Source organism: Elgaria multicarinata, chromosome 16 (assembly GCF_023053635.1).
Source record: "Elgaria multicarinata webbii isolate HBS135686 ecotype San Diego chromosome 16, rElgMul1.1.pri, whole genome shotgun sequence".
NCBI lineage: Eukaryota > Metazoa > Chordata > Lepidosauria > Squamata > Anguidae > Elgaria > Elgaria multicarinata.
In genome coordinates this window covers 3,390,944-3,413,610 of record NC_086186.1, presented here as the reverse complement: position 1 = coordinate 3,413,610, position 22,667 = coordinate 3,390,944, and the positions used below count along the sequence as shown (strand labels likewise).

General features: G+C 45.8%; 1 protein-coding gene across 1 annotated transcript in view; it reads right to left on the bottom strand.

Annotated features, from left to right (window-relative positions):
• The window catches only part of CSPG4 (chondroitin sulfate proteoglycan 4), an 82,169-nt gene extending 62,965 nt beyond the window's left edge, over positions 1-19,204 (bottom strand). The window contains exon 1 of the mRNA XM_063142202.1: positions 19,042-19,204. Coding sequence (XP_062998272.1) covers positions 19,042-19,186 — 145 coding nt within the window. The 5' untranslated portion in view covers positions 19,187-19,204. The remainder of the gene's footprint in view (positions 1-19,041) is intronic.
• Positions 19,205-22,667: the final 3,463 nt, after the last annotated feature.

Below are 22,667 nucleotides of genomic sequence, written 5' to 3'. Positions count from 1 at the left end.
ACAAGAGGGAGAAACACAGACCTCAAAGGTGTAGAAGTACCCAGCACACACACACACACTCACACACACACTAGGGGGAAAAATACCAAAAGATTGGGGGAAACCTCCAAACAACTCAATCAAGAATGGGTGGGTTCAGTGGCCACAGAATATTGAATGCCAGTTGGAGGAGGTATACATGGAATGGAGCATGCTGGAAAAGGGCATGTCTGACTGGCTGGAACCTTGGACGGGAGTTGCATCTTTTTGTTCCAGTTCTCACTTGTTCCTTCTAATGATGGCATCACGTGCAAACCAAACTTTTTTCTGGCTTTGCAGGACCTTTCAGTTGGTTAGACAGGCCTCTGTTTTTTAATCGAATCTGTTCCAAAGCGTTGAGACCAGGAGCAACACTTCAAACAACAAGTTCACTGAAAGCCAACAGTATATTTAAAAATGTCAACTAAAATCTAAAGTCGAATGCAATCCATATGCTTGAAAAATGTGGAAAAAAACCCATCCCCAAACCCTCAAGGCTATTTAATACTGGCAGTTAAAAGCTGCTCTGAACAAATAGTTGTCTTGCAACACTTTTGGAGAGTACTTAGGCTTGGACTCTGGCAGCTCTCCCAAGAAAGGGAGTTCTAAAATGTAGGGAATGTGGTCTGGAGCTCCATTCAGACACATGCTGGTAACTGGACTGCAGGACTCGCATCTCAAGGGGATCTTCGAGGGAAGCTGGGACTGCACAGCCCAAGAATAAATACTGTTGATCAAGAGGATGTTCCCAGGATAGGAAGGTGTCCTCAATGAGACGCCTCCCTGGAGTCATCCTCCCTGTGCCTCTGTGCCTGATCGCTGCTGCTGCTGCTCAGACGGAGGAGGCAGGCAAGTCGGAAGCTGGTGGCAGCTTGAGGTTCTTTCGCACTGGGTCTAAGCAGTTTGCTCAAGCCCTACAACCTGATGGCAACTCTTCCTCAGCTGTGACTTCCTGCTTCTGATTCCTCTTCATGTTTTTTGTTTTGTTTTTGCCTTCATTATCATTTGCCCAGGGCCGGTCCTACCATGAAGCAGAGTGAGGCTGTTGCCTCAGGCAGCAGATGCTGGGAGGCAGCAACATGGTGTTCTGAGAGAGACACACACAAAATTGGTTGTCTAGCTAATACCCTGGAAGACAGAAACAAACTTCAAAGTGATCTTGATAGGCTGGAGTGCTGGGCTGAAAACAACAGAATGAAATTTAATAGGGATGAATGCCAAGTTCTACACCTAAGAAAAAGAAACCAAATGCACAGTTACAAGATGGGGGATACTTGGCTCAGCAATACTACAAATGAGAAGGATCTTGGAAAGGTTGTAGATTGCAAGCTGAATATGAGCCAATAGTGCGATATGGCTGCAAAAGAGGCAAATGCTATTTTGGGCTGCATTAATGGAAGTAAATCACGTGAGGTACTGGTTCCCCTCTATTTGGCCCTGGTTAGACCTCATCTAGAGTATTGCATCCAGTTCTGGGCTCCACAATTCAAGAAGGACACAGACAAGCTGGAGCATGTTCAGAGGAGGGCAACCAACCAGGATGATCAGGGGTCTGGAAACAAAGCCCTATGAAGAGAGACTGAAAGAACTGGGCATGTTTAGCCTGGAGAAGAGGAAATTGAGGGGAGACATAATAGCACTCTTCAAATACTTAAAAGGTTGTCACACAGAGGAGGGCCAGGATCTCTTCTCGATCCTCCCAGAGTGCAGGACATGGAATAACGGGCTCAAGTTACAGGAAGCCAGATTCCAGCTGGACATCAGGAAAAACTTCCTGACTGTTAGAGCAGTACGACAATGGAATCAGTTCCCTAGGGAGGTTGTGGGCTCTCCCACACTAGAGGCATCCAAGAGGCAGCAGGACAACCCTCTGTCAGGGATGCTTTAGGGTGGATTCCTGCATTGAGCAGGGGGTTGGACTCAATGGCCTTTTAGGCCCCTTCCAACTCTACTATTCTATGATTTTATGAGAGAGCGAGAGCGAGTGAGAGAGCTGTGTGTCGTGCAGCCTGCTCTGCACCCTTTAAGATAGCTGGCTGCCTTGACATTCAGTGGAGGACCTGGCTTCATCATTAGTGTTGAAGACAGATTCATCTGCCTTTTCAGACAGATTTTCTACATGGCCCAGGAGGGGTCCGCCATCTTGTACTTTGCCTGAGGCAGCTCCTTGTCTTGGGCCAGCCCTGCACACGCCTATCTGAATACTGAACATTTCCTAACTTTAATTGCTTCTTAGGATGAATGATGGAGTAGAAGCTCCTGGACCTAATCCATTTATCCAAACCTCTGTTTGGCTATTTGTCTGCCTAATGAAGAGTTTTGACAAAGCATTTGGAGAGTCTGTGCTGAATACATATCTCCATGCCTGGCCTGTGCAACCATTTCCGCATCCCTAGACATATTTTTTAAAAAAGTTTTGGCGAAATCTCAAGGTAAATTGTGCCGCTTTTCTGAGGACCTGCAAATCCATCACGAGATGCAACGTGCCTTGACAGCCTCGTGTTGCTGCGTTGTTGTGTAAGATGGTTGTTGCAGGGTACGAGGGTTTCATTATTGTCTAGACCTCAGGTGGCATCAAGTTCATCGGGTCCATTTCGACTGGAGAAAGGCAGGATATAAATGATGACAATATATATATTCAATATCATTAAATTATATTATTTGTACACACATTGTGTTCGATTAGTGGCAGATTAAAAGGTGTAGCTTGAGTAAGGGCTAGATGAGTCACAAATGGAAATAATTGTGGCTTTCCACTTAATTCTAGAGCTGCGCTTAAATTTCTCAGAAAGGATTTTTCTAATAAGATGTGTGAAATGCTTCTGCTAAGGTTAGTTACTGGCAGTAAGAACTTCAAACTACAATGTGCTGGTTTCCCACACACCCCTTGCTCTAAAATTGGACCCTTGGGCTGAAAGAAGTTGCTGCATTCTCTGAGGATGGCTTCTTCTGTCGCCAAAATGGCACCACCCACCTACAAAAGGAAAGTCTATGTTGGCATGGGGGAACCCGAAGGTTGTGTAAGTACAAAAACAACCCAATGGGGGAACCTCAATTAAACAGTCCAATGCTCAGCAGCTATGAAACACCAAGGCCATAGCTAGACCTAAGGTTTATCCCTGGATCGTCCAGGGGTCAAACCTGTTCATCTAGTGACACACAGGGGATCCAGTGCTCAGGCAGGGGCGAACCCTGGACGATCCCAGGATAAACCTGAGGTCTAGCTGTGGCCTAGGTGACACACAGGGGATCCAGTGCTCAGGCAGGGGCGAACCCTGGATGATCCCAGGATAAACCTTAGGTCTAGCTGTGGCTCAAGTATCTGTTGCAGATGGGGGGAGGGGTCAGAAAACTGGGAGTGGAATGGAATGTCCTGGAAAGGGGCATGGCTGGCTATGGCACTGAAGAGGAGCAGGAAAGGGAAGGAAGGAAGTAGGCTGCTGTCATGTCGTGACTAGGGCTGAAATGGTGATCAGCCCAACATTAGCCTTGAATTTCATACTTGAATCCCCCCACTAAGGGTTTTGCCACCAGTTCTGAGCCCTTTTGCCATGTCGTTACCTAGCAAGGTGATGAGGCTTGCAGGCAGACGATCTCCTGGGCCGGCATCGCGCAATTCCAAAATGGTACGCTTCAGAGGTGCGCTCTGCACAACACCATTGATGCTTAAGTCTTTTCATTGATTCTTTTTAATAGCGAAAAAGTGGGGGAAAAGACACTCTGGGCTTGCTAAGAAGCCATTTTCTCTTAGGCCCTTTTCAAAAGGAAAATTCATTCAGGGCAAAAGTACAGATACTCGAAGGCACTAAATGAAGCGGCACCATGGTTCCTTCTCTCCCTAGGAAGTTGCATTTCCTGGTGAGTTCAAAACCTGATACAAAATAAAATAAATTCCAGCCCCCATATTAAGCCCATCTTAACCTTGTTTAGGAACATGAACTTACTAACCCCCTTGCCGTTGCTAAAAATAAGGGTGAGATAAACATACTTTAGCAAGATTCCCACGATATCTGGTTGCTCTTCTTCTCTGCTCCTTCCTTCTCGCACACACTTTCTTTCCTTTGCTGTTTCCCATCAGCTGGAAGCTTTTTCAGCTGCTTTAGAACTCTGGCCTTAAAACATGTGGCGCATTGAGGGGGCAGGCGAGGGGGAGAGAAATAATAAATCACGTAGATCGTTCCAAGTAGCACAGAAAATTCAACCAGATCCACTGCCAATTATTTTGCAAGGGCTCTCCTGACTTTTGATTCTGCAAGGAGCATAAGCTGCCATTTTCACAAGGCCATGAGGCCGCTCAGCAGAGGAATGCTAAGCTTTCAAAGAAAGTTATCTAGATGCGCCCATTTGCAAAGCTACAAAGGGGAACCACGGTCAGTTACACTAGCAATCTTCTGGACAGTGGCTGAGTGGTGGCTGTGTTTGTCCAATCAATAAGACTGGAGGCAGACAAAAGTTTTCAAGAGAGGTGAAATCTCTATGGTGTATGCACACATATCAAATAGGTTGGGTAGGTTTTCAAAGCACTACAAAAGCCTGCCAGACCTGTATATCAGAAATGAAATTGAACACAATGGGCAGTGATACACCTTTCAAACAGCTTTACCCCTTTAGTGCAGGAGTGTGTGTGTGTGTGTGTTAAAGAGAGAGAGAGAGAGAGAGAGAGAGAGAGAGAGAGAACAGCCACACTACTGCCTGTCTCCAGCCTTAAATAAACAATGTTTAAATGAATCAAAGGAACCCTGTATAGTAACTGAACGCAAGGTTCAATCTCACTGAGGCGTTCACTTGTTTGCAAGCTAAATTTTGTTCCTTTTAGCTAAATTTGGCTTTGTGGGTTCTCCATAATGCGCTGGACATTATTTCCCCCTATTTTTGGTGGGGTTGTTGGAAGCCCCCCCAAAAGGCCTCCAGATATCCCAAAGTTGCCCGTCTCTGATGTATATGGGTGGTGCTGTAAATTAGGGGTGTGCACAGACCCCCTGCTCCGCTTCTTTTCCAGATCTGTGATTTGCGGATCGGGCCGCTCTGCTCTGCCCCTGCTCCGCCTATGTCCGCTCCGCTGCGGAGCTCCGAATCCGGATCGGAGCTCCGTTTCCCCCCCCCCATAGGCTTGCATTGAAAGCTAAAAAAGTATACAACTTTTTTTCTGTTAAAGTTAGAAACCTCAAGTTTGGCTCCATGACACCTCATGGACGTATACACACGCACGCCAAGTTTCAAGCCAATCCCATCATCCCCTGATTTTTGGGGAATTTTTGAAAATCAGGCACCCCATTCACACCCCTTTCGATAGCTCCGTCAATTTGCACGTTAGAAACCTCAAACTCAGCACCATGATAGCTCATCCAGGGATACACATGCTCACCAAGACTCAAGGCAATCTCATCATCCCCTGATTTTTGGGGAATTTTTGAAAATCAGGCACCCCATTCACACCCCTTTCGATAGCTCCGTCAATTTGCATGTTAGAAACCTCAAACTTGGCACCATGATAGCTTATCCAGGGATACACATGCACGCCAACTCAAGGCAATCCCATCATCCCCTGATTTTTGGCGGGGCTCTAACCTTTTAACTCACCCCAAATCAAGTCCCATTTTACAACTATGTCAATTTGCATGTCAGAAACCTCACCTTTGGTCCCATGACAGCTTATCCATGTGTCCACATGGATGCCAAGTTTCAAGCCAATCCCATCATCCCCAGATTTTGGGGGAATTTATGAAAGTCGGACACCCCAGTATCTGCAGACAGCTCAATGGGCCCATTTCAAAGGAAATCCCAACATGCCATGAATTGGGGAGTAGAGATAAACCTAAATATGAATCTTCCACACTTGAAAAATTGATTTGGAACTTGAGCACAGGAAGGACTTCTCCCCTGAGTCAAAGCAAGACACACAAAAACCAAACCATCCCTGCGAGGTGGGCAGGGGAGGAGGGAGGGAAGGCAGGCAGGCAGCAGACATTTCTGGGGGTACAAGGAAGTGAGCCAAGGATAGTTTCAAAGCCAGTAATGCATATAAAATGGAATAAATAAACAAATAAATAAACAAAGGAGGGGTGGAATTAAAAGCAGCAGTGTTGCTGAATAAACAACAACAAGAATTTTTAAAAAAAGGCTATATCTGTCTTTTACCAGTAAGAGGGGAGTGGGCGTGCCCAAGAGGAGGGGCAATCATCTGCCAATTTGACTGGTCATGTCTAGGTACCAGTCTTTAAGAAGCAAACGATCACTTCAATTCATGATAGGCATTCACTCCAGTGATTTACCTTTGGAGGGCTCTGGTGGCCCTCCAAGGACAGGAGAGTGCACAGGGCACGTCCTTGCCCTAGGGGAGCTCATCCCCTTGCACCACATCTATTCAGTTGTTCCCCAAAGTTAGGGTGGGTAGCAGTGCTCTCTTATTATTGGCTTAGTATATGATTTCAGGTTGTGTTTGGGCATTTGGTGGGGCTACTGTTTTAAAAAACACTGGGAAAAGTCCGTTCAGACCAAGCAAGAGAAGTTCCCAGAATCCCAAGTTACCCATTTTGCCTATCCCCTCCTCCACTTTGGGATCATGTGATCATGACCGGGAGTTGACTCTGCCCCTCAGCCCTTCGAAAAAGGTACATTTTCCCGCTGTTTTACCCGATTTCCCCAAAAATTCTAGCAAGTGAACCATAGCACGCAGAGAGCTGAGAGTAGGCTCAAAATGACCCCCAGCCACGACTCTCTAAACACAAGACGTTTCAGAAAGATAACTTAAAAAACAACACAGTTATCCCCTATTCTTTTCCGCAATGCAATCCTATGGGCGAAATTTTTAAAATGGCGATCGGAGCGGTCCGCGAAAAGAGAAGTGCTCCGCATATGGGCGCTTCTCTTCGCCGTGCTTCTACGGTTCCCCGGTCCGCTTCTACTCCGCCTCTGGGCAAGGCGGAGCAGGCCAATTCGCTTCTGATTCTCCGCTTCTAATCAGAGCGGAGCACATGCCTACTGTAAATAAACAACTGCCACCATACATAGGCATGCACAGCACATTTTGTTAGGGTGTGTACCCTCGGATTTTTTTTTTTAAGGCAAACGTTTATTGAATACTCGATCATGAAGGACATTATTTTTATTCATTTATTTATTAAACACTGTAGACACCAATGCCCTACTCCACATTTGGCTTGCCTGACCACAGTGGGGGGTGGGAGACACATTGCAGGTGGGGGTGGATGAAGAGAGGTGGGGCTTTGGTGGGGCTTTGTGGTAACACCAGCCAGTGGAGGGGCTTAGGAGGCGATATTAGCCTTCAGCGTCTCTCTTCCTGGCCTCATTGAAGCGTGGCTCACAGCAGAGAGGCTCCCATCAGAGTAATTCCTTTTTGCTCTTGCTGCCAGGAGTAACTGTGTGCTATCGGGGGCAGGGGCAGTTGCACAGGCAGAGGTCTGTTCCCACTGCATCTGGATCCTTCTCTGTATCCCTAGTCAATGGACCCTGCAATTCTGGGTTTATTGCTTGAGATATTAGGGTGTGCCTGGGCACACCTGGAACACCCCTTGTGCACACCTATGCCACCATAGCAATAATAACAATTGTAGGATTCTTATTATATCTGATATAGTTGTTTCTGGTGTTTCTCTTATGGATGAACATAAAAAACAGAGCTTTTTGACACTGTCCTGTGGCGGTCATCTCACAGCTTTCCTTGGCCATCAACTGTGGTATTTCAGCAGTTTTTATGAGAATTACATGTTCACATCAAACTACCCACTCATCCACTCGCAAACATGGAGTCAGCAACCCAGAAAGAACGTGAATATAAAGAAAGGCACGTAGACATGCTTGTTGAACCCTGGAACTGTTTCAGAATGTCCCGGATTGGTTTTGGAGCATGTGATGTAGCTGCAATATCAGTCAAAGTTTATTATATTGTCACAGACCTGATCAAGGAACAAAGATATGTCAAAGACAGCCAGATTTAACTTAATATAAATTACGATATGTGGAATGGAATAAATTGCAAAGTACTATAAAATCATCAAGATTAAAATGTAATATGCTAAATTAAAACATACCGTATATTATGTGACACACTAGATTAAGTTATGTTGACTAAAATATATAGGATGGTAAATCAGAATATAAAAATGTAAATATATGTTATGTATATAAGCTAGAAAAGAGACAATACAAGTTGAATTTAAGCAGAGAGAATCCTTATATGTGTCTTTGCAACTGCAAAAAATACATCTTTCTACATTATTATTATTATTCTGCTAGTAAGTTAACCAATTACCATTCAGATGTTCTAGCTGGGTATTTTGATAGAATAGGAGTTAATAATCTATTTTGGTCACTGTGTAAACAGAATGCTGGAGTAAACGGACCCTTGGTCTGACCCTGCGTGGCTCCTCTTATGTTCTTATAGAAGCTACATACAAAAAAAGACACGGACCAATGTTTTATAGCCCCATTCCCACAGGGGTAAAATCATTCCTTATAAGGAGTACATGGGACACAGCTAACCAATGTAGAGGAAGACAGTTAATTAAACCAAGCCCTGGAATAAATCAAAAGGTATTTGGGGACTATATTGATTTATTGAAAATATTTCCTGGCAGTAATAGAAAATTAACACACACTAGGGATAACTTTAAATGAAGGCTCTGATGGGGAGATGGGAGGAGGATGTAGGACAACCTTCTCTAGCCCAGTGCCCTACAGATCTTTTGGATGATAACTCCCATTATCCCGACCAATGGCCCTGTCAACTGGGGTTGATAGGAGCTGAGAATACAACAACTTCTGAAGGGAATCAAGTTAGGAGTGGCTGGTTCCAAATGTCTCCCCCCCTGTGTTTTTAGATGTGATGGTTACTGTGCTGTCTTTCAAAGGTGCCACCACATGGGGGGGGGGGAAGAATAATTTGGGTCCACTTCTAGTTCCCACAGTTGAACTCCTTTTCCTTGTTTGTTTTCCACCATCCTCTGATCCCATCCATGGCCCATTTCTAGCTGCATTAACATGGGGGAATAACTGACGCGTCAGACCTCCCTCCAAATAACAGAGACAACGTGCTTATTGGATGTAACCCAACTGGGGGAAGAGAAACCTCTCCCCCTAGAGACAGTCACATCTGGTGCAGCTCAGCAGCAAACGTCTGAGGGGGTGGGGTGGGTGCTCTTTCCCCCTTGGGATTGCGGAGGGCCTTCCAAGGACAGCAATGGCGGCAGCTGCAGGACCACCTGGGAGCCAGAGAATGAGAGAATGTAACATCGCGTCCTGCCAGAGTCTCCGAGTTTCCTCGTCCCCAAGAGACAAGCGAGGAGCATCTGGCCTACATGAAGGGAAGTCTCATCCCCACCCCAAAGACAGTTCCATCTTCATGGGGTCAAGGGCTATTCCCCCTGGGCTTGCCTTGGGCCATGTAAGGACAGCTGAAGGAGGAACACCAGACCAAGGACTGGGGAGAGGATTTCCCATCACATTCCACCAGCGTCTCTCTTACAGTGCATTCTGACCCATGTTCACTCAGAAGTAAGTCCCATGGCACCCAACAAAGCCTCCCTGCTTGTCAGGGCATTTAAGATTCATGGCCTTCGTCACCAGGCCCAGCCCAAAACATTTCGTTGCCTGAAGCAAACCAGAAAACATGCAAGTCAGTCCACTGGTACAGCATCCCTAATAGGTGGCCATCTGACCTTTGCTTAAAAAGTCTAATGAAGGAGAGTCCACCATCTTCTAAGCAGCCATTCCCACTGTCGAACAGCTCATATCATCAGGAAATTCTTCCTAACATGTCCTAAATAGGAACAGGTGATAATTTCACTTCAGTTCAGCTAAGAATTTACCAAAATCCACAATGCTCTTGATATTCGGGAGAGAAAGAACATGAGAATTAAAGAATCCCAATGCAGGAGAAAGAAAAACTGAGAGATTAGTCCATCTGTAGTCCCAATTTGGGTGGCTTTAAAATGGGATTAGACAAATTCCTGGAGGAGAAGGCTGTTGATGGCTACTAGTCCTCCTGATGGCTCTGTGCTGCCTCAAGTCTCAGATGCAGTAAGTCTATGCACACCAGTTGTTGGAGAACTTGGGTGGGAGGGTACTGTTGCACCCATGTCCTGCTTGTGGGTTCCCAGTTGACAGCTGGTTGGCCACTGTGTTAACAGAGTGCTGGACTAGATGGACCCTTGGTCTGATCCAGCATCAGGGCTTTTCTTATATTCTTATCTGTCATAACTACCCCAAATATCCTGAGTTGTTCTCTGTGTTAAATGCCACTCAATAGCTAACCTTTACAATGAATTTGCAGCAAGAGGAGAAAGGGACCTTTGACGTGTGTGTAGAGTTGGAAAGGAGCACAGGCATTTCTTCATTATAAACACGAGTTTGCAAAAGCAGCAGGGACACAAGAGCAAAGGTTTAGAATTTTTTAAAAAAATAGTATGCACAGTGTCTAATTCCATTTTGTAATGGCAGTATGCCCACACGCCTGGGTCTCAAAGCTACCTGTTCATCTAAACAAGAGTCTCACAGAAGCTGGTATTAAAGGGTGGACTTCTGCCTTTAAGGCACTTTTTCAAAATGCTAGGGAGCTCTCTTTAAGAGGGTAAGATGATTGCCGGGACAGACACAAACTCCCTCTTTGCCTCTCCCCAAATGCATGATGAAGATGGACTATCACCCCCTCCCCAGTCAGAGCCACTGAGCTGGCTGTGCGCACCTGAGAAGATCTGGGGTGTGTGTGTCATGGACCAGGTCTCAGATCGAGGGTTTTATTCCGTGCATCATTGTGGGGAAGGAGTTTGAGAAGTTTTCCTAGACTCAGCCTCCTGGACTTCGTTTTAGTTCCTGTTATGGCACCCAACTTGATCTGCTGTGAGTTGGGCCAATTCATGGATTTTTCCTGGAATTTTGCACATTTTGAGGGGGACGGTTCTGCAATTTCTACAAATTTCTGAGCAATTTGCCCAAATCACAGCCAAATTTGCATTATTTGTGGAAATTCCACAGTAATGGATATCCCTTCAGTCCCACCACTGAGGATGGTGAGAAGGTGACACTTCTAGTTACCAGTACTAGCTGGGGAGCAACCATAGCTCAGTGGTAGAGTGTGTGTTTTGCATGCAGAAGAGTGCAGGTTCAGTCTCTGACATCCCTCGTCAGCACTGCACGACAGGGAAGCGCTAGAGGCAGACATTTCCATTCCCTGCACCCAGAAAGGCATGGAACAATTGCCTCTGGAGGAACAGACTGCCATGATGACAGGGGGTGGTCTTTGGAGGGAGGGAGACATTTCCTGACATCATCCAGCCCCCTGGGACTGCCAGTCCACTCTCTCCCCCCGGCTCATAGTGTCCCAGAGAAAGGCATGGCTGGCTACGGCTGACGCGCTGAACAGAAGCCCTCCTATGAGAGGGTAAGGATATACAGCAATGTTTTGTTCAGTGTTTGCTACTAGGTGGTGCGATCATCTCTTTGGCTACATTCCAGCATCCCATTAGGCCACTTAAATCTCACTGGAGTTTAGCCCCCTCTGCATAAATGGTGGTTTTATGCTAAAAATCAGGGCAATACTATTGATGTTCCATTGTAGCAGCTAAACATATTGATGTTTTCTGCTCATACGAGGAATGTGTGCTACAACGGGCTGTCTTTGATTAAATATTTTGTAGAAGTCCTGCTTGGTTCTTGGCTGAGTGCACGAGCCCGAGTGATTCTACCTGCATTCTTATGGCTTTGGCATCAATCATGATGTCTTCATTCCCGGGCTTGGCCAACCTGTGGCCTTCCAGATGTTTTCCCATTGTCTGTGCTGGCTAAGGCTGATGGGAATTGTAAGATAAAACATCTGGAGGACCACAAGTTGCCCACCCCTGCTTTATAATCTTGCAAGGCCCAAGGTCACATGGAGATATTCTGATGAGCACGTTCTCCTAGGCATGGCTGAACCCATGATGTTGGCTGAACCAGCCAACATCATACTAGTGGTTGATTTGTCATGACCACCGTTCCAATGGGTAGACTGTCTCCTCTTCTCCCAGTGGTTGCATTTCATTTCATCTCTTGCCAACCTGTGGCTTAAACTAAGGCCACGCCTGAAATACAATCCCTTTCATTCTCAGGGTGTTCTGCAACGCATGGGCAGAATGTCCTCTTTTGCTGTAGTTGGACATTGCCACCACCTCCTTCCAAGAAGAAGGGAGAAACATTGACTCGATGTCATTGGTATGTGGTCTGCTGGATCGAACAGTCTGGTGATAACTGTATATTTTGGAAACCATGAATGTGCAACTGTGGCTGGTGCCAGGAATGAGGCCAGAGGAATAGGCAATGGTTATGTCTCTCTCAATCTCGGTCAAGCACAAAAAGGTTGCAATTAGGTAGAAGGAGGCAATTATACCTACTGCCAACGCAAGAGCTTTACATTTTAGCTTGGAATATTCAGATGAATGAAAAATGCACAGTCAGAAGGCATTGTGATGGTAGAGTAATGGCAGAAAGCTGGGGTAGGTTAACAGCTGTTAAAAAGGACTATGAATGAGGTGGTCCCTGGTTCAAATCTTGTTTATTCCATGAATTCACTAGAGCCGGATCTACACTATTGCTTTTAAAGCGCTTTAAAGCACTTTGAAAACGTTTTGAAAGCTGTATATGCAGTGTGTCCTGGGCCCCAACACTTGTCAAAACTGTTATAAAGCGCTTTAAAGCACTTCGAAGCAGTAGTGTAGATCCCCCCTGTGTTGCCTTAAGCAAGCTCCTCTCTCTCAGCCTCCTCCCTGCATTTGCGATATGTGGATAGCAATCCTGAGTGACTTATGGTGTAGCAGGGATGTGGAACATGTAGCCTTCCAGATGTGGATGCTGGGAGTTGCAGTCTAACAAGATCACACATTTCCCATCCCTGCTTTACAGGGTGGCAGTAAGGATCATAACTATATAATGCATGTAAAGTGCTTTGCAACACACACACACACACACACACACACACACTCACTCACTCACTCACTCACACACACACACACTCTCACATACAAAACGTTGAGTATTGCTCAACCAGCTTAGTCTATTGTGAATGATCAAAGTTGGGGAGAAGCTTTTAGGATTCTAGGGAAGCTCATAAAGATCAAGGCAGCAGGGGGGGCAATTTGGATCAGGGCCACAGCAATGGAGGGGAGAAGACGAGAACTAATCATTTGTCCCTGTGATCATGTCTGATTTAAAACATAAATGGTAGTAGAACTTGAACATCAGAATACAAATTACAGGTCACGTGTTAAATATTCTATAACACTATTCCATTAATTCATATGAAGTAAATATAATTATATAAATCTGTAAGCATATAGACTTTAAACAATAAATGTTCCTAACATTAAAGCTCTAATGTTCTTCCAATTGTAGGGTATCTAAGCAGCTTTTTATTAAGTCCTCATTGATCCCTGAAATAAAATGTATCTATTAATCCTACATTATCTTTCAAAAGAAAAGGAATTGCTGTTAATCAGGCTCATTAAACTGATGAACAAACAAACTTATTTGAATCCATTTGTATTTAATTTAATTCTATTCTTTTAAATGCCAGAATATACCAAATCCAATATCTCCGTCGATTAGACAATTAACCAATGACAAAAACCTCCAAACCGTCAAGTTAATCCATGTCAATTACACACACGCTGATCATAATGTTTCTGTTCTGGTATGTTTCCCCACATAACTGCAACAAAAATCAGCTCATTTGCAACACCCAGCAATAATGGGGCGTGTGGGTGAGGAGCCCAGGAAGAAATATTTCCCAGCAGTCCTGGTGAACGGCACACAACCAGAGCAGTGTGCAGACATCAGAGAAGGGATGGGGGTGGGAGGCCTCCCTTGGTTCGACCATCAGTAGAGTACCAAGACAGGTAACTGTGTGGATGGGAGACGTGAAGGCAGGCAGGTGGTGGGAAGGGGGATCAGAATAAATCACAGTTTTCTCAGATTGGACCAGGACTTACTGGGAGAATTCTCCCCATCACTACTTGAGAAATATTCCATGTATTGTGTCTGTAAGAACAACAAGAGGATGGTCTAAAGTGTAGCTGAAAGGTGGGAGATATTAAAACAAGAGGTAGATTTCAGGCAACCTTCCCCAATTTTGGACCACAACCCCAGCATTCCTGACCATTGGCCATGTTTGGTGGGGGTGATTGGAGTTGCAGTCAAAAACATCTAGAGGCCACCAGGTTGGGGAAGGGTGATTTCAGCACAGGCACCACTGAGACTGTCTGAAGGGGCCTCTTGGTCCACATGCCAGCCAGCCTCGCAATGGGACCAAGGTGGGTGAAGCTTCTTCTTCTCTGATTTATGATGGCCCTGGCAGAGAAAGGGACAAGGATGAAATAGAGAAGACAGAGAACATTGAAATAGACATGGCAAGATTGCCAAATCCCAACAGTGCCAAGTTATGCAAACCCACCCTGTGGGAAAACATGGGCACCGTTCTCTGGAAACCAGTTGGCATTTTGTCTTCATGTTTGCCCAGTGGCCTGCAGTGACCCAGCCAGAATGAACACAGAGAGCCTGTTCATACAGTTTGTTTTCTGCCCCACCTAGGGTGGTGCCACCTGACCTCATGTAAAACCCTCAAAATTACATTTTTAGCAGGTGAAATGGTTTGAGAGGGGCTCTCCACCAGAATCTTTCCTTCTATTTTTGTGTTGTTCAGGTTGTGGGCGCTTTTGTTTAGGTAGCCAAAACTTCCCCACCCATGCACAAGAGGGAGGTGGCAGCAGATCCAGGGGATCCTAAAGGGCATGAGGGAACTCTAGAAATAGCCCAGTGAAGACTGAAAATGCTCAGTGGCCAAGTGATGGTCACAGACAATGAGGGGGGTGGTCAGAAAACCAGAGGGAGGGAAAATGGAATGGCTGCAATGCAGAACATGGAGCACTTTGTACTGTGGCTCCCACTTGTATACACGATCACAAGTGGTGGGAACAAAGTGGAATTTTGAACAGGTGTGTGTGTGTGTGTGTGTGTGTGTGTGTGTGTGTGTGTGTGAGAGAGAGAGAGAGAGAGAGAGAGAGAGAGAGAGAGAGAGAGAGAGAGAGAGAGAGAGAGAGAGAGATCCCATCCAACCTAGAGCCTGGGGGAGACCTCTTTGGTGGTTTGGGAACCTGCAGAGAGCCCCACACCAAATGAAGACTTGGAGGAACCCCCAGTAATCCAAAGGCAGCCTGACAAGCCAAAACTCAGGGACGCCTCACCTGGGTGCCCAAACAGCCCATCTGATCCCACCCTGAGTTTGCCTTGATCTCCGATTCTTCCCCCTTCACCCCTTGCCTCTGAAGAGTGACCAATGGGAATCCCACAGTCAGCACAGGAGAACCATTTTCATTGCCAGAAGGGCCTATCATAGCTGACCAGATGTGTTGGGCTACAGTGCCAGCAATTGCCCCAGCCAGCACAGTCTAATACATCTGGAGGGAATCAGGTTGGGGAAGGCTGGTCTATTGCCGTTTTAACAAAGCTTTTAATGGTTTGAAATTCACTAGGCACATTGTTTTAACTGTTTTAATGGTTTTACTGCTTTAAATTATATATTGTTTTAACTTGGTTTATGGTTTAATTTGTTTTTAGCTGTGTATATATATTTTTTATACTGTATGCTTTTATCTGTATGCCACCCTGAGATCTTATTGCTATAGGGTGGGATATAAATGTTTTAAATAAATAAATATTGCCAGGTATCTACTCAGAAGGAGGGAAAAGGCCCAGCTGCAAATGATGACTCAGCAGAGGACTGGAAAGAGGAGGAGTTGGCAGTCTGTATATAAGCCTCTCCATCTTCTCTGGTCCTTTGCTGGGCTAACAGCTCTCTTTTGAGCTCATGAATGTTCAGCACCTTTGCTAGACATCCCACTTCAGGTGTGGGGCCTGAACAGCAGATTTGTCTGCCAGGCGGATCCCATTCTCTGTGGGTTTCAGAGGCTGGACTCCAGAAATGTTAGAGGGGTGGGAGTGGGAAACTGAACTGAGGAGTTGATTTTTTTTGCAGCTGGCGACCCTCAAGGATCATTCCTTTCAAGTACGGCAGACCCTCAGGTTGGAATTTCTTTCTGTGGAGTTCACAGCTGGCTCTTTCTGTTGATTGTTTTTAGATGTATGTAGTTCAGGTCAGAATCCTAAAGGAGTCCAGGGATGATGTGCTGGATTGCCTGATTGAATGATGTGCTAAGCAGTGGTGTTGTGTTGGCACTCATCTGGGCCATCCCCATAGCCACGCCCCCAAGGAGAGTCCAAATATGCAGGCAGATGTGCTGATCCATATCTACAAAGCAGTTCTAGCAGTTTCTCTCTCCATCAGAAGCAGGGCTTTTGGAAAGCGGATGAATCTTCACTGCCCATTCAAAACTGGGCAACCTCAAAACACATTGCATTGCCACAGGGATAGCTCACAATATATTATTGCTAAGAAAATGCGTTTCACCCCCAGCTACAGTGAGGATTGCAGCTAAGCCCAGAAGGGAAGTGTGTGTGTGTGTGTGTGTGTGTGTGTGTGTGTGTGTGTGTGTGTGTGTGTGTGTAAGAGAGAGAGAGAGAGAGAGAGAGAGAGAGAGAGAGAGAGAGAGAGAGAGAGAGAGAGAGAGAGAGAGAGAGCGCCCTGGATCCACTATACCACTGATGCTGAGTCACAGAAAATTGAAGGTACTCTGACAAATGACAAGAAAAACATTTTACCATCTAAGGCAAATTTCCCATCGCAAGCATATGGACTATATTTTTTAAAATCATTCATTATGGACAGTTTGATACAAAACACTCCCTTTTTGCAACCAACCGGTCCACTTTTTGCGTAACTCAGTGATCAGAGCTAATTATGCATAGTAGGCTAATTTAATAATAAAAGTAGAAGCCTGCAACAAAGAACAAAGGCCATAGCTAGACCTAAGGTTTATCCCAGGATTGTCCTGGGGTCAAACCTGTTCATCTAAGTGCTACACAGGGCATCCAGCACCCAGGGAGGGATGAACCTGGGATAAACCTTAGGTCTAGCTATGGCCTGAGTGTTCACTGCAGGTCAATATGCAATGTTCAACCCCCCACCTCTCACACACTTTTTGGCCATCATTGACCACTGAGGGTTGCCAGGTTGCCAATACTGCATTGAGTAGAAGCCACTGCTAGCAGAATTCCCTTGCCAGTTTCTTCTAGACCGTAGACCTAGCAGCCACTCCCAGTAGCCATGCTGTATTGACCAACTTCTCTAGAACACTTCCCTCTCCATTGCATACAGTCCCTCCTGACCGTAAGCACTAGGAAACTGCTCCTTTCTGATTTGCCCATTCTTGATTAAAATTTCTGTCACTTCTCCCTTCTCCTCTCCCCAATCAATTACCCTTCCTTCAAATTTTCTTTTCTCATTCCATTTCCTATTTCACACCCTTTCTTCAGCCAACTTGCCTCTGGGTTCCCCTGTCTCTCTTAACTCAGGGTCTTTCCCCCAAAAGTTACTGCCTCTTGTGTCATTGTGAGGTTTTCATCCCAACCAAACTGACACCTTCCCCTTCGCTCATGGAACCTTGAGCTGAGCAACCAAATATTCCACATGTGCATACCAGATCAGTCAGTGTCAGAGATTTCACTGTCACCAGTGCAATACAATATGTAAATATAGCCATAACAATGCAAGGGAGAGAGAGAGAGAGAGAGAGAGAGAGAGAGAGAGAGAGAGAGAGAGAGAGAGAGAGAGTTTTACTTAATTCTTGAAATGTATTCTAGTCATAAAAGAGGCATGTGGGTCAATACTGAAGAATCAATACTCCAGAAACAAGATACGGCAGAAAGAAGAGGCTGCCATAATCATGCAGAATGCTGAAATCTTGCCCCATAACTATTTGACATATGACACAGACCCCTTTTGCTTTCAGAACAGGATTGGCCTCACTTATACCATGCTTATAACATGCTTCCTTCAACATAAAAGTCAACATTCTTAGCAATCTTACACTTGATTCCATACTGGGAAACTAAACTCAATACCTGGTAGCTCAACTGATGGTTCAAATGTTTGGGTAGCCGTTGAAGGAGTGTCTTTTAGGACCTAAGCCAGCCACATGTACACAACCCCAATTATCCAATCATGCATAAGCAAAAAGCCTGAAGGCAAAACCAAAACCAAACCAAAACCCCTACTGAGTGATAGATGCCCATTACTGGCATTCACCATTTATTACTGACAGTGCTTTATGGGTGCATACGGACCTTTCCAGTGCCATTTACTCTGCACAAAGTGATGTTCCAAGCTGAAACCTCAGTAGGGAAAGAGGGTTGGGAGTTCTACTGTGCCCTCTAAAGGAAGTCCTTCGAAAGAGAGCAATGCTCCATCCAGCCTTGCCTTTTTTGTCCTCTCTCCTGTTCCATGAGCAGACAGTCCAGTAAGTCCAGGTATGTACAGCCCCACCCAATCAGTTCCACCAGTAAAGCTGATTTCACAGCTTTGCATGGCGGTCAACCTGTTACTATTGTAGAAACACATCTTCTTTCCAAGGACATCTGCTTCAGTGTCCCACATAGCCAATAGATCAGGTGCTGTTATAGACATCTGTCTCTCAGTTCAGCCTCAACAAGAAGACACACCTCCAAATACAAAACCCTTCTGAAAACCGGGCTGAAAAACCCAGTTTAAGCACGTGTCATGAGATGCTTGATTCAGACCATTTCCAAATGAATCCTGACCCATGTGTGAAAATGCCAAAGGCCTCGAGGTCATGACTGCCATCTGACCATATCAACATCATCTATTCTTCCCCCCCCCCCCCAACTCTGGTTAATTCCAAAGCCCGTTCCTTTTCTGGCTCTGAACTTTAGGTCAATGGTGTTTCTCTACACAGTGCCTTCACTTTGGGTGGCTAACGCTGGTCAACCCATTGCATCTCCTTTGCTCAGGCATACTGGCTGTCCATGCTTCTCTCTGGCAAAGCCTCCATATCCTTCCTTGCCTTCCATGAAAAACAGGGAGAAACTTCAGAAGGAGAAGAGACTGGGGCAGAGCCTTACCTCCAGATTCTGGGTTTGCACAGAGCGGTTGCGTACACAGCAGGAGCTGGAACAGCAGCAGGAGGACCCATGCTAGCGAAGGGCAGCTGGACACCATGGTATCACCTAGAATGGGCCGGCAGCTCTCAGACCATTCCCTGGACATGGAGCGCGCGAAGGAAGCAGGAGCTGCAGACAGAGGCTGTCTGTTTTCAATTGAGGGTTCGGCTACTACTATATTTAATAAACTTGCTGCCGAGGGAGGGACATTCTGAATTTCCCCACCAGTCACAAATCGGGCTGGGTTAAAAGAGGCGCCTCTCATATTACAAGGCACTTCTCCTTAAAGGGCTAGTGCTTCTCCACCCCTCCCCATTTCCCCTTTTATAACGGTTTGAATATCTCCTTGTTCCTTCCCCACCTCTGTCATAACTCTTTGGGCTCTGTCCAGGCCTTTGGCTATGAATTATTCTGTAGGGTTATTTCTGAGACAACTATGCAAAGGAAGGTGGTGGACAGGCAGCATTTGGCTGTGTTTAAAAGACTTTGTGCCGTCCTAGCAGGGTGGGCAGATCATAGAATCATAGAATCATAGAATAGCAGAGTTGGAAGGAGCCTACAAGGCCATTGAGTCCAACCCCCTGCTCAATGCAGGAATCCACTCTACAGCATACTTGACAGATGGTTGTCCAGCTGCCTCTTGAAGGCCTCTAGCGTGGGAGAGGCCACCACCTCCCTAGGTAACTGATTCCATTGTTGTACTGCTCTAACAGTCAGGAAGTTTTTCCTGATGTCCAGCTGGAATCTGGCTTCCTGTCACTTGAGCCCATTATTCCGTGTCCTGCACTCTGGGAGGATTGAGAAGAGATCCTGGCCCTCCTCTGTGTGACAACCTTTTAAGTATTTGAAGAGTGCTCTCATGTCTCCCCTCAATCTTTTCTTCTCCAGGCTAAATAGGCTCAGTTCTTTCAGTCTCTCCTCATAGGGCTTTGTTTCCAGACCCCTGATCATTCTGGTTGCCCTCCTCTGAACACGCTCCAGCTTGTCTGCGTCCTTCTTGAATTGTGGAGCCCAGAACTGGATGCAATACTCTAGATGAGGCCTAACCAGGGCCGAATAGAGAGGTACCAGTACATCACGTGATTTGGAAGCTATACTTCTATTAATGCAGCCCAAAATAGCATTTGCCTTTCTTGCAGCCATATCGCACTGTTGGCTCATATTCAGCTTGCGATCTACAACAATTCCAAGATCCTTCTCGTTTGTAGTATTGCTGAGCCAAGTGTCCCCCATCCCCCATGTTGGGTTCTCCCTTAGAAGTTATGGGGCTACCTAGTCAGCATTCTTGCCTGTGGTTCTCCCCTAACCTTTCAAGGGCAGATTTTTATTTTTTTGCTTTTGAATGGAGGAACATTCGATATTTATGTGAACCCCCACCTGTAGTCTGAAACGGTGCAGCCCAGGAACACGTTTATGAAGCAGGAGCTGGTGAGCCCTCTTTTAGCCCAAGGGCCAAATTCCATTTCGGAGAAGCCTTCTGGGGCACATTTCAGTGCTGGGTGGTGGCAAAGGCAAAGGGGGAAGGACAAAAATACCAAACCAAAGCCCCAGCGTGTTCTTGCTTAAAGATCTTACTGGCAATAGCTACATATAAGGGGAGTCGTTTCAGCCTTTTATAAGGGTGTGGGGAGAGCAACAAAGCCAGGAAACCACCACATGATTGGTGGATGCAGTGAAGAGGGCAGGGCCAGGGTCAGGGGGCGTGGTCTTCTGGGGAACTCCAGAGGGCTTGATGAGAACACCAGGAGAGACAGATTCATTCCCCAGGCCTGAAGACCTGCACCCCTGGCCTACAGGGATGAGGGGCCATGGATCCATGGTGGAGCACCTGCTTCGCATGCAGAAGGTGCCCCTAGGTTCAGTCCTTGACCTCTTTAGTTGAAAGCCTCAGGGAGCAGGTGTTGGGAAGACTCCTTCGCCTGAGCAACCAGAGAGTTGCAACTAGTCAGAACAGATTGGACCCAGCTCCATGAACAAGTAGCCTGACCTTGTATGAGGAAGATGCCTGTGCTCTAATCTGTTGTCTGCAAGAACTAGGTCCAACCACTCATGCATTGCTAAACTATATGTATATATGCAAATTTAGAAACAATTACTATAATTTAACAAGAAACAAAATGCATCTCACCATCAATCTCACCATAACACACACACGCACACCCAATCAGGTGACCTGTGCACCTGTTCAGTCAGTTGTCCAGATGTTCACAACTATTGCTGGTCAATTCCAAGGCCCCTTTTACAGTTCTTGATTGTCAACTGGACTTTGACTGAACAGTCTATCAATCTGAGGACTGAAATACTAGGACTGATGGCTGGTTGGCCACTGTGTGAACAGAGTGCTGGACTGGATGGACCCTTGGTCTGATCCAGCATCAGGGCGCTTCTGATGTTCTTATGACCTGTGGCCACCCTAGTGAGAACCAGACATCAGAGAACACCCTTTCCTAAGAGTGAAGATGTACAGGTTTCCAGTACAGAACAATATTGGCTGTACAATGTATCGTAATATTTATGGATGTTTTGGACAGGCATGGGGAATTGGGTAGCACCAGTGGTTATTGGAGTAGAGGCAGCAATCACTACCAGCAAAAAAAGGAGGAAGTTTAATGTGATACCAGTGAAAAGAGCTGTTTGCCTGATGCATTAGGGGAAATGCTATATTAAAAGGTGCGTGATGGAAAGGCACTATGTTAAAAGGTGCACATTAAAACAAATGCACTTTGAAAACAGGAAAGTGTATTGGTGGTGGTGGTGGGGAGAGAAATCCTACCTTTGCAAGTGGGGCTTTGTAGGGTGAGCTAAAATGCAGCTCAATTTTAGTTTTCGAGGTCATTTGGATCCAGTCTTAGACGGGCGAGTGTGTGTGGACACAGCCTCTGGACACTTTTGTATCCAGAGCATTAGGGATCAGACCACCTCAAAGAAAGAGACTGTTATGTCTGAGTCTTTGGAGTGATGCCCCAATGTGCACAGCACAATGTTGTATTGTGAAACAGCTGCTTTTGCAGCTGGGTCACCCCTATAACTCACTCTAACAAGCTTCCTGCGCTGGCCTCCGTTTTGCACAAGCCGTGCCTTCTGCCTGAATATCCGTAGTTTAGATTACTCCGCTAACCCCTTTGATCAGACATTTTCCAGAGTCGAACCTTGTTTGCTTTGCTTCCCAATGGAAAGAATTCTAACCTTGCTCAGGGCTCTCCTTCTCTTTCATTGGAGGCTGGAACACCTCCCGGTTGAGTAGCAACTGCAAAATGTAATTAATGTGTTGTTTATTCTTACTTCCAGATCATTAATAAAGACATTAAATAAAATCTGGTGTGTGCCTGGCTTTCTAAGACTTTTATGAGCATGTCCCTACGGGTTGAGTAAATTCATTACCTAATTTTATTAAGACTCTTGGATGGGATCTCATTTTACCAAGACTTGCTGATTTGGACAGATTCAATTTCACAAAATATTCCCTTTCCAGCTTCTTATTCATAGCTCTACAGAGGACAAGCTCAGCTTCGCACCGAGTTGCATTTTGATGTTTCCTCCTTTTCATTCTCGTTTTTTGAATGGCAATAAATATTTGGGTAATTAGG